Consider the following 12,713-nt stretch of genomic DNA (forward strand, 5'->3'; position numbering starts at 1 on the left):
TTTTTCTGTGTTCAGCCTTCTGTGACTATCCCATGTGAAGTACTCGCAAGTCACAATTTACAAAAACAGACCAATTAAGAATAATCTTTCTTGTTATTAAGAAAATTTTCTCAATATTCCATCAATCTTGAATTGTCTGGTACTTTTGAAATATGTTTCGATGGTAAGAGAATTGTCTTTATACCAGCATTTTGGGATCCTGTGAAATTTTCATTACTTCTTAGAGCTGCTGACAAGCCACTGTTCCCGCCTGTCTGCACGAAGTAGGAGTTACTGTACGTCGTTACATTGTAATTTCTGTCCAACACTGCCTTTACTAATAAGCTACAATGTGTCACACAGAGGCTAGCTTGAACCTGTCCTTTCTGCAGATGTGTTCTGAAGGGATAGAGGTGATCTTTAACTACATGTTTCTCCTTGGGCGTATGTGTGTTATTTGTTCGATTTTCCTTTCTGTCCTTTAGCTCTGGCTGCAGAAGTCATTCTGGTGAATTTTGTCTTCCTCGTCCCAACCATCATCATAGTAATCACTTCATCACTTATTAGCTACTCATTATAAATATCGTAGTACTTTTGACTTAATACTTACTATAAATGAGAAACATAAGAATTTTGCACATATTAACACATTGGTTTTTATAACGTTCTGTGAGGTAGGTATCAGTTTATTTCCATTGTACAATAAGATGATGTGCATCAAAGAGATTAAGTACCTTGTCCATTGTCATACAGTTAGTAAGTGACTGAACAGGACTAAAAACTAGAATTCTTTGACCCCAAACCCTTAGTTCTTAATTACAGTACCACTGTGCTTCCTAGCCTGTGGTTGGATGCAGCAGGCGATAAAGTATCCGAATAAGTACCACGCCATTGCTGCTGTGAATGCTCGATGCGATTGACTACAGTTACCTCAGGTCCCCTGCATAATTTGGCCCACGCCTGTGGCTTCCTGTGGGTGACTTACCCCCCCCGGGTGAGCTCAGGCTGGTCGGCATGCAGCTGTTGGAATCCGGGCTCCAAAGGCCTTTCCTTACGTATCTCTTTCATAGAGCTGAGCAGCATGGGGCTTTGGAAAGAATTATTTATGATTAATAATAATATTTTTAAAGTTTGCTAAGGAAAGGTGGGCAGTGTGTCCTTCTGCTTCAGTCCTAACCTCCCTGCGGCCCATGTTACGTTGTTGCTGGAGTGACCGCCCCTCGTTACCTTCCAGTGACCATTCCAGTTCTGACACCAGGCCTATGAGCTCTCTCACCGCGTCACCATTTCTCCACGGGGCGATGTGCTTGAGCTGTACTGAAATGCTGTGGCTCCCACTGAGCCCACGTGGTCTCTTGTGGCCTCTCCTTGTCCTGCAGAATCCATGGCCCTGCCCATGCTCTTCTGGAGCACTTCACTGAGCTCGGACCGCTGCATGCGTTCCGTCATGCACTTTTACACTCTCCCCTCTAAGCCATGGACCCTCCCCGGGCACTCCCGTTGTTGGGGCCGTGCGCAGAGTAGCTACCGTCCTCCGAACATCCTTACGCAAAGTGAAACATTCACACTAAGTAGCTGCCAGATCAGTAAAGACACACGTTCTTCATCTCGCGATGGGCAAGATGCAGGCAGATGTGCTCCAGCAGTGCAGTGGCCAGCTGAGAATCCATGGGCTTGCCTTGTCTAAGAGCTGGAGGGCCCTACAGACCACCCACCCAGGGAATGGGGCGCTGGGGGCACCCAGCATGGGGCTGATCCCAGCGTCACGTGTGTTCTCCAGTAGCTCCCAGACCTCAGCCGCTTAGAGCCTGCAGCAGAGCCCACAGACACTTTCACGGTTCTGAGGACTGTATGCAGGTCACCCGTCTTTCGATTTTAGGAATGTTTCCTCATGTAAAATTCGGGTTAGTTTATGCCTGATTGATACAGAATGGGATGACCTGCCTTGACATAACAAACTTCAAGTACTATGACCTGGGACATGAACTATGATAAACTCACCAGTTGGTATATAAAAGTCTTATAATATGAGGTTTCCGTAATGTGAAATTGGAGATTTTTAAAGATTTTAAGCTGTTTCTCTGCTGTGGTTGGTTGCTATATCTCCCTTATTTTCCTCTGGTAGGAGCTGAAAGACACGCACTTGATGCCCTTGAGCACAACAGTTCGTGTGCTCTTTTGCTGCCTTTGCCCTTGCAGAGTATCGTGGGAGGCAGGAGAAGGCACCTGGTGTGACCTTCTTTTCTGAAGGTTCTCTGCTGAAGTCTGCCTTGTGGCCTTTAATATTGAAAAGTACCTGAAGTCAGTGCTGCACTGTATGTTGACTGACTAGAATTTAAATTAAAATTTTTTAAAAAGAAAAGTAATAAAAGAAAGAGTAAATCCAAAGTGACCAACACCATATACAGATCCTTTAACATGGGTCTCCATTTGCCACAGAGCATGGAGACTTGTGAGCATCTGATAAAGTGATGTGCTTATGGGTGACACACTCAACACATAGTTATAGACGGATGATAGATGGTCGATAGGTAGATAGATAGACAGATGCAGTGAGTTTAGAACTCTGTGGTCCCGGAGAGAATTCTAGAACCCAGGCCAAGAAGTTCCTATTTAGAGAGATTTTAAAATTTTTTCAACAGTATGATAGAATATTTTACACACTGTAATTTACTGGTTTATTAGTGATAGAATAAAGCATAAAAACATGTATCACATGTGATTGCTCTTCAGACAACCCGCCCGGAGCCAATGTGTGCGGGAGCACCCACCAGACCTGCCTGTGTGAAACGCATTCATGATTTGGGAACGCAGGTGACGAGGCGTTGAGCATTGAAACAGAGACTGCCGCATTACTTGAGTTAGGATCAAATGCAAGCAAAGCAGATGACATAGCAGGAGTCAGAAGAAAAAAGTTATTTTCTTTTCTCTTCCTGCACTAAAATTTTGGAGAGTTGATCTCAGCCACCTCCCCAGAGCTTGAGACCCCTCCCTTGTCCCCTCAGTTACGAACCGGCCTGTGCCTGAACCCTCCATGCACAGCGCATTCTGCGTCGTCCCCATTCTGTCCCCAGGGTTGCTGAGCGTCAGGGCTGCTTCCGTGTGTTGAGCTTAAGTCTGTCATCACGTCTACCCTCTGGCCCCCGACGTCGCGGCGAAAGCTCCTTCTGATGAGATTACGTTACTAAAAATGACCAGTTTCTGTAAGCACTGCAGCTGCTCTTCAAGGAAAAATATTGTTGATGCTTCAGCAAATAACTTCATTTCAGTTAGACATCAAAGAGTTATTTAAATTTTTTAATTTGAAAGTGAAATCGTGTTTGAAAATGTTTTGTCAATCTAGAGCATCCTACAAACGTAAGGCCTTCCTATTATTACTGTCAGGAAAATAACCAACTAGAACCAACGGCATTTGCTGTATTTATCATAGGATAACATAAATATTTATAAAACCTTAAGTGTGGGTAATAAAGATTCTGATGATTGAAAATGGCACATGAACTACCTTTTCAGAGTAATAGGAAGGAGGCAGTGTCCTAGGGAGATGTCTGATTTTTTAATAATTTCAAGTTTTTAATGCATTTTGTCAGTCAATAAGTATAAATTAGAGCAAGTGAAAATCAATTAGAGTACGCCTATGCTGACATTATAATAATGAATAATTTTACAGTAATTGAAGAGCCACAAATAGAGTGCCTCTTTATTATTTCAGTCTTTTTTGTTTAAGATCACAGTAGGAGAGAGAAAGGGAAGAGATCACAGAGAGAGAGGAAGGGAAGCAGGCCCCCTGCTGAGCAGAGAGCCCGATGTGGGACTTGATCCTAAGGACCCTGAGATCATGACCTGAGCCGAAGGCAGCAGCTTAACCCACTGAGCCACCCAGGCGCCCCCAGTCTTTTTTGTTTAAACCAAAACAACCCATGTTTATCTCAGTTGCAAATAAAGACTTGAGAGTCTCAGTAACTGTGAAAAGTTCTTAACAGATTCATGTGCGAAAGAATAATTGTGAAGAGACAGAGTCCAAATGCCCCGTGCTCTGTCTTGTCCGGGTGATGGTCTGCTGCCCCCTCCCGTGACGACAGCAGAAGAGAAGGCGGCCCCAGAGTGTTTGCGCCTCAGCGACTTGTGTTTTATGGAAAAGGGTGGTTACCTGTGGGGAGAAATTTTAACATGCCTAACAAAGCTTTATTTTGAGGTCGTGGGACGTTTTCTTCTGTGATCTGGAGAAAGCAGTTTATTCTTCATTCGACTTGCTGACGTGGACAAAGATATCCATAATTTTCTTAATCCATTGATTTCTAGTCTCATATGAAAATGGCCAAAGTTTTAAATTGGTTTAAAAAGAAATGCCTTAAATATTTTAACACTTTCTAGTTCTTGAATTGCTTCCTGGAAATACCCAAATGCTAGCTGCATTCTTCAGTAACTGGGATTCTGTGGCAGCAAGTGACGTTGCCGTGGCAGACGATCCGTGAAGGGAAGCTTCACTGTCGAAGCTTAAAGAGAAACTGCCACGTTGATTTCTATTAATCACTGCAAACTCTTCTTCTGTGTCCCCCAAACCTGTCACTGGTGGGCCAGATGCCATTGACTGTATTGTTTGAGTACCTGCAAATGTCGGAAGATTAGAGCCTGTGCTTGTTATTGGTGGTGTTTATTTGTGTTTTTTCCGTAGTTGGAAGGGCACAATATCTTCTCCACCCTGAGCTCCAGTGAATATGAACAGGTGCTTGAGATCATCCGCAAAGCCATCATTGCCACAGACCTTGCTCTGTACTTTGGAAACAGGAAACAGTTGGAAGAGATGTACCAGACCGGATCGCTAAACCTTAATAATCAATCACATAGGTAAAGATCCTTTTTAAAAGTTTAGAAGCCTAGGAAGTATTATCTGGAATAAATGTATACTTAAAAACAGAAATGTAGTTTAGCATAAATTTATATTTGGAAGAAGGAATGTAAAAATATTTATGTGTTTTCTTTTCGTTTTACATGCATTTTATATTCATTTTGCATATTTCTTTATTTGACAAAATTACGGAGACTGAATTGTGGGGATATATTAAAATATGAATTGCAATTTAAACTGCTCATACGGGAATGGGTACTTTTTTTTTAAGATTTTATTTATTCATTTGAGAGAGAGAGAGAGAGACACATACACACACACACACACACGTACACACACACACACAACAGAGCAGCAGGCAGAGGGAGAGGGAGAAGCAGGCTTCCTGCTGAGCAGGGAGCCTGACATGGGGCTCGATCTTGGGACCTGGAGATCATGACCTGAGCTGAATGTAGACTCTTAACCATCTGAGCCCCTCAGGTGCCCCAGGAATGGGTACTCTTTAAAGAGAAGTCATTTTACGGAGCTGAAGGTATAGACTCTTAACCATCTGAGTCCCTCAGGTGCCCCAGGAATGGGTACTTTTAAAGAGAGGTCACTTTATAGGAGAGGTCAGGCCTCTCCCTGAACTCAATTCAGTTCGGTCCGGGCTTTGGTCATTAGCTTCAAGGACTCAAAAGCAAATAAAAATGGATTCATTTTTCAGAATCTGGATCTTATTGACCAAGCTAATGTGATTGATTTATAAAATTGGAATTCCATTTTATTCATCCACAAACATATGTTCTAGTTACAAGCATCGGAAAATTGGCATTCAGTGTGGTCAGATCATTTAGGAAAACAAGTGACAGTCAAAAGTTGGCTTCGTGGGCATGGCGTCAGAACACGGAGAATTAGATTACTTACAACATTCCAGTGGATCAGGCTAAATTCACCTGGTTTGTCTTTCCTGCGCCGGCATGTGGTGCCTAACGAACTCAGGACTGTTTTGGTGTGTTCACTGTGAAGCTGTCTACCGTCTACGTGTTCCTTCTCAGTCCGCTGGCTAACTTGCCTGCTCTGCTTGTCAGTCGGTAGGTGTGACCACCAGCTAGGACTGGGCACTAGGACTTTCCCTTTACTGGGCCCACGTCTGACCAAGTTCATCTTAAGTGATGGCATCTTTACGTGGAGATTTGTGGACGTTCGTTTGCTGGTCTCTTCTAGTCTCGCTGAACTTGGGTTCATAGTCTCTTGTTTGGGCGCTTTGCATTCTTCCTCCGTGATCCATTAAGTACTGATCGTAACATTTTTCTTTAAGAGAGTCTGTTTTAAAGTTTTTAGAAGCAATCCACTGAGGTAACACATACATAAAACCTTAGATTTACAAGTGACTATAGATATGTAATAAAGTTTGCCTCTTCAGGAATATTACATCCATATAATACAATGATATCCATTCCTTTGGTTAAATTACCATTTTGTGTGATTATTTTACATCAAAACATGGGCTGGTCCAGATTTTGCAGAGTCTGAAATTTACACAATTTTGGGAACCCTGTTTAAGGAAAGCAGAGATACCTTATTTTTACCTAGGGCAGTCTGCACACAGTGCCAGGGCCTCCCAGGGTCATGGAAGGGGTCAGCGTCATGAGGGTCCGCAGAGGTTCTTCCCACACATCTTCCTCCGCCTACAGCCCAAGGGATGCTCCTGACTTACAACCATCGTGTGTTTCTGACTGCAACGGGTTTTGTGGTGTTCTTGTCCACAGTTCTCTTTATTATGGCAGCTATAAGATTGGGAAAATATACCCTGGATGAATGTAGCCTTTGGCTTGCTGAAACCCATGTACGTACTTCTTTTTTTTTTTTTTTTAAGATTTTATTTATTTATTTGCCAGAGAGAGAGAGAGATCACAAGCAGGCAGAGAGGCAGGCAGAGGGCAGGGGGAAGCAGGCTCCCCGCTGAGCAGAGAGCCCGATGCGGGGCTCCATCCCAGGATCCTGGGATTGTGACCTGAGCTGAAGGCAGAGGTTTACCCCACTGAGCCACCCAGGTGCCCATTTTTTTTTTTTCCAAGGTTATAAGTAAGAGTCATGTAATTAGTATCAAATCTCTTACATATTTTTTTAAGCAAAATGATTATAATAATAATTATTTTAAAATAGAGAATTTAAGAATAATTACAAATAATATATTTGGTGCTTAATGGGTGTGTGTGTGTGTGTTAGCGGTGTATGCTATAATAATAACAGTTAATAATTTTAAAGGTAATGCATGTTTGTCTTAATTCAAAGAGTGCAGAAGTATACATAAGAAGAATATTCTGTTATGCTGCACTCCATGCCCGCAATCTGTTGGGTATAATATCATCCCATGCACTTTGCAGTGTTTATTCAAAGTTCTGTGTTGGGGGGGTATCTGTGTGTGTGTACATAATATATATATATACACACAAATATACTGTCCTCTTTTTTTAATAAAAATGTGATTATACCAGATGCATTCCTTTTTTTCTAAGGGTTATATAACATCTTGTATGGAATACTATATACCCCATACTATATAAAAGCTTGTTAAACCCTTCCCTGATGGTAAGATATTTCTAGAATTCCACAGTATAAATAAATCTGCAGTGAACTTACTTATTTAGTCTTACCTGCTGGTCCTCTAAGAATATGTTCTGTGTAGTGTGTGATGCTAGAAATTTATTAACATATAAGCATAGTAAATTTTCTAGAAGGGTTGTGGAAGTTCACAGTCCTCCGAACACGGGGGTGGAAATCGTTGCTCACTGAATGTGGCATTTCCCGGGAGCTCCCTGCGCTACAGATTGCTTCGTGCTTCTTGGCTGTTTATCGTTCCCGCTTCTATGTGTGTGTCTGTTGAGAGCTTTTGAGTATTTTTTGTTGAATTGTTTACTTTTTTTATGAATCAGTTTGCATTATATATTTTATTAAGGGTACTAAAAGTTTCTCTGTTATATGTTACAAATATTTTCTTCAGGCGACTTCCAAAAACTTTATTCAGATTTTCCTTGGACTGTGAAGAAATTTAATTTCCTGAGTTCAAATCTCTCATTTGTTTTTATCAAATCTGGTTTCCCGGTTAGTCACATGTCTTGCGACAAGCAAGAAGGAGGATCAAGTTTCTAGTTCATCGGGCACATCCGTAGGACTCATCTAACTAACAACGCGCGCGAGAAGGGAAAAGGGAAGCAGGCGGGTTTCGTTCCACCCTGAGCCAACCCGGCGTTCCCGGGGCTCCGCTTCCCTGGAGCAGGCGGCGTTTGGTCCTGGGCCGGCCGGGCTTGTGTGAGGGGCAGCCTTCCGCCCTGAGCGAGCCGGGCATCCCCAGCTGCCCGGCTTCACGGTCGTACATCGTCCTTCTCCCCAAAGACCTGTTGCCAGTATATGTGTTTCTTAAGGCCGTATCTAAATGTGCTTGGTAACTAGTAAAATCCTCCAGGGCTTACAGTTTAAGTAACAAATTATTCTGAGGGGCAGCAGCATTTTTATAGTTTTGATTTTCATAGTTAGAGCTTAGTTCTTCTGGATTTATGTCTTTTATTTATTCCTGGTGGGTTAAATCAATGCCATTTAATTAATAACCCATTTTTTCTACTGCTTGAAGTTTTTATAGAAATTAAATAATTGTTTGGATTCCTTAAGCCACTTAAATGCTAATTAACTAATCCTCAACTGTGTGCATACTGTTTTTGATTACTGTAACTGTGTTGAAATTTATCATACCTACCTGCTAAGATATCTTCCTCTTTCATTTACCTTCTACACATTTTATGGAAATTGTTACTTAATAAATGCATTTTTAAATATTTTTATTATAATTTTTCAAACTTGCGAAAAAAAAGAGTATTGATTATATTGAGATGTACTACTTATACCACTACATGCATTCAGCAATTGTTAGCATCTTACCATACGTTTCTTTCTTTTTTCAATGTCCACCTTGAATGTAAGCTGTAGACATCATGACTTTTCTCCCCCTCGTCACGAACACTTAAAAAGACAAACATATTCTGCTGTCAGTTAACAGCCACGTAGCACTTTGATGGTGGCTACGCTCCTTCTTCACTTGAAAATGGAAGCGTACGGTCTTCAAAGACGTTGGCAACATTTTACTGTCTGTCTACACAGGTCCTATCACTTTCTTGGTAAAGTCATAGGGTCGTTTTACAGATTTTAATCACTTGTAAATGTATTTTTCCCCGTTTTTAACTGGAAATACAGCTTCCAGTATAAATAAAGTTATGAATTTCTACATACTTCTCCATTTTTCTTTATGTGTTTAGAAACTTTATTCGGTGCTTACACATTTCGATTTGTTATGTTCTCTCCATGACTTACCATCTTATCCATGTGAAATTAATTCTCTTTTTTTGTCTGTAATGCGTCTTGCTTTAAAGTTTCCTGTTAATAGCCCACCGGCTTCCTTACGCTCCTGTCCCGTTGACTCTTCTCCTTTAGTGGGCCCCGTCTGTGTCTTCGCATGTAGTACGGGTCTCCGTCCCAGCGCTGCTTGAGACCTCAAGTCACTGATTTCCTGACGGACTATTCATTCTTCTTGCATTTAATGTTACTATACGTGATTGCTGATTGATTATCTTACTTGTGGTCTCTTGAGCCCCGTTCTCTGTCTCTCCTTTCCTTCCTTCCTCTGTGTCAGCTCAGTGTTTCCTTCAGCACTTCTACTGCCTTTCGTTGTTGTGTCTCTTTATATTTTAGGTGGTTACTCTTGAGTTTACAGTCTTCATTTTTAACAGTTGTTTTAAATTAATATCATTCCATTTCCATACAACATAAAACTTTAAAAATAATCCATTTATGCCCCTTTTTGTCTGCTCTGCCCTCGTTAAGTATGATACTGATACCTTTGTTCTGTATCCCACATAGATGGCTAATATTTAAAACTGAATAGTCAACTGAAGAATTTTTTTATTAAAAGAAAACTAACCTGTCATATTTTCTCACACATATACCATTTCCAAAGCTTCACACTTACTGGAACTGAAGTTCCAGATTTCTATGTGGTATCATCTTATTCTAGTCCAAAGAACTTCAACATGTCTTAAAAGTGTGATGACAGCAGTTTCTTCCAGCCATTTTATTTTGGTTTCACTCTTCAGATGTTTTTGCTGGATTTGCGATTCTAAGTTGGCAGATATTCTTTTGAAAGTGTCCGGTTTTTACCTTCATCTTTTAAGTCAGTGGCCATTCCTGTTGTTATGCTACATATAAATGTCTTTTTATTCTGGCTGCTCTGAAGATTCTCTCTGTATCTTTGGTTTCTAGCACCTGGTCTATAAAGTCTGGTCTTCTGGCTCTTGGTCCTGCTTGAGGTCCTTCCTCGGAGGTTTCTGGGACTATGGGCTGCTGATTTCAGTGAAGTGTAGAAAGTTTTCCACCATTATTTTTCTTCAAATATTTTTTCTTTCTTATTTGTCACTTAGCTTCAGTAGCTCCAGTTATACGTGGGATAGATCATTGATTATTTCTTAGGCTGTGAAAACTCTATTATTTTTTCAGTCTTTTTCTTCCCTCTGCCTTTGTTTTGGTAGTTGGCTGCACTGTGTCTTTAACTCCAGATTCTTCCCAGCCTGTCGTTAACTCCATCCAGTGGTGTCTTTATTTTATGTAATGTGTTTTTCAGTTCTAAGATTTATTTTTGGTTCATTTTTATAACTGTCTTAACATTCTTATCAGTTCACTCTTGATATTACAATACATGTTTTTTTCTGAAGATTCTTTGACACATCAGGGATTTAAAATTTCTTGTCCACATTTCAGCATCTGAGTTTTCTATGCATCTGTTTAGTTGACTATTTTTTCTCTGAATCATGGAATACATTTTTCTGCTTCTTTATTTCTATATTACATTGTGGATAATACGTTCTGTCATCTTTTTGGATTCTGTTATCTTTCTCTACAAACAACTGACCTTTATTCTGATGGCCAGTTAAATTTCCCATGGATTGCCCTAGACGTATGAAATATGTGTATTTAAGCATTTTTAGGATGGTTCTGTTTCTGTTTTGACCTTGGTCCTTGGGCCACAAAGGATTTGAGGGAAACAGGAATGTGATTTTGGGAGCCATCATCCCTGTGGCTCTCTCATGGTTTCACTTGTGAATTCTGTCAAACATTTATAGAAGAAATAATATCAATCTGATACAAAATGTTTCTGAAAATGGAAATAAGAACCACTTACCACCTTATTTTATGAAGCCTGCATAATCCTGATACCAGCATCTGACAGCCATATCACAAGAGTAGTAAATTAAAGATCAGTCAATATTCCTCATAGACATAGATGCAAAATTATAACAAAGTATAACAAATTCAGCCACATATTAAAAAAATAATGAAGCATAACAAGTGGATTTTATCTCAAGAATAGCATTTGCTAATTAATATAATTCCTAGGAATACAATAAAGAAAGAAGAAGTGGCGCCTGGGTGCCTCAGTGGGTTAAAGCCTCTGCCTTCAGCTCAGTCATGGTCCTAGGGTCCTGGGATCGAGCCCCACATCGGGCTCTCTGCTCAGCGGGGAGCCTGCTTTCCCCTCTCTCTCTCTCTGCCAACTTGTGATCTCTGTCTGTCAAATAAATAAATAAATAGATAGATCTTTTTTTTTAAAAAATAAAGAAGAAACACTATGTGATCATTTCAAAAGATGCAGAAAAAGTTTTTGACAGAAATTCCTATTGATGGGGGGAAATAGCTGAGCAAACTAGGGATACAAGGCTTCCCCAATTTTTTAAAGAAAATCTTTGAAAACACTATAGCCACTGTGATGACAGGGGATATATTAAGGATTCTCCAAGTCTAGAAGCGAATGAAGGATGCCTGCGGTGACCACTTCTAGTCTACTTTGATCTGGAAGCCCTAGCCAGTGCATCACATCAAGACACAATGGGGCACCTGCATGGTTCAGTCGTTAAGTGTCTGTCTTCGGCTCAGGTCATGATCCCAGTGTTCTGGGATCAAGCCCCAAATCGGGCTGCCTGCTCAGTGGGAGACCTGCTTCTCCCTCTCCCTCTGCTTGTGTTCTCTCTCTCACTATCTCTCTCTGTCAAATAAATACATTTAAAATTAAAAAAAAAAAAAGAAACAAACAAACAAACATTGAGAAAGGAATAAAAGGCCTAAGAGTTGAAAGGAAAAAGTAAATCTGTCCTTATTTTTAAATCACATGCCATATACTAAAAAAAGTCCTCAGGAATCTCCAAAAAGTCTGCTAGACTTAGTAAGTGCAAGTTTACACGATACGTGATCAACATTTTTAAAAAAAATCATTTATTTTCAGACACGAATAACTGTCAATTGGAAATTAAAGTTAATAAAGCAATTTCACTTGCTGTGTCATTTTTTAAATGACACACTTGAATAGATTTAACATGATATATAAGTCTCTGTACTAAAAATATAGAACATTTCTGAGAGAGCACTGTATGAGTAGAGTGATAGGTCATGATTATGAGTTGCAAAAATCGCTGTTACTAAGATACCGATTCTCTGCAAATATTCCTCCAAAAATGTAATTTTGTAATTCCTATTGAAACCCTACCAGGGTTTTTTGTAGACATTGACAAGCTAACCTCAGATTTATGAAGAAATACAAAAGATCTAAAATAGACAAAACAAGGAGCACCTGGGTGCCTCAGCCAGTTGGGTATCAGCCTTCAGCTAGGGTCATGATCTCAGGGTTCCAGGATCAAGCCTGGCATTGGTCTCCTGGCTCTTCAGGGAGCCTGCTTCTCCCTCCCTCACTGCTGCTCCCCCTGCTTGTGTGCATGCTCATGTGCACTCTCTCTCTCAAAAAATAAAATAAAATATTGAAAAATAAAATAGTCAAAACAGCTTTGTCAAAGCAAAAGCCACAATT

At 40.5% G+C, this 12,713-nt stretch overlaps 1 protein-coding gene across 9 annotated transcripts in view; it reads left to right on the forward strand.

The window, feature by feature from the left end:
* PDE10A (phosphodiesterase 10A) overlaps positions 1-12,713 on the forward strand; it is a 569,606-nt gene that overhangs the window by 532,528 nt on the left and 24,365 nt on the right. For all 9 annotated transcript variants that reach the window (XM_032338528.1, XM_032338527.1, XM_032338526.1 and 6 more), the window contains one exon: positions 4,655-4,827. In XM_032338528.1, coding sequence (XP_032194419.1) covers positions 4,655-4,827 — 173 coding nt within the window. The remainder of the gene's footprint in view (positions 1-4,654; positions 4,828-12,713) is intronic.

This window comes from Mustela erminea, chromosome 4, assembly GCF_009829155.1.
Source record: "Mustela erminea isolate mMusErm1 chromosome 4, mMusErm1.Pri, whole genome shotgun sequence".
Lineage (NCBI taxonomy): Eukaryota > Metazoa > Chordata > Mammalia > Carnivora > Mustelidae > Mustela > Mustela erminea.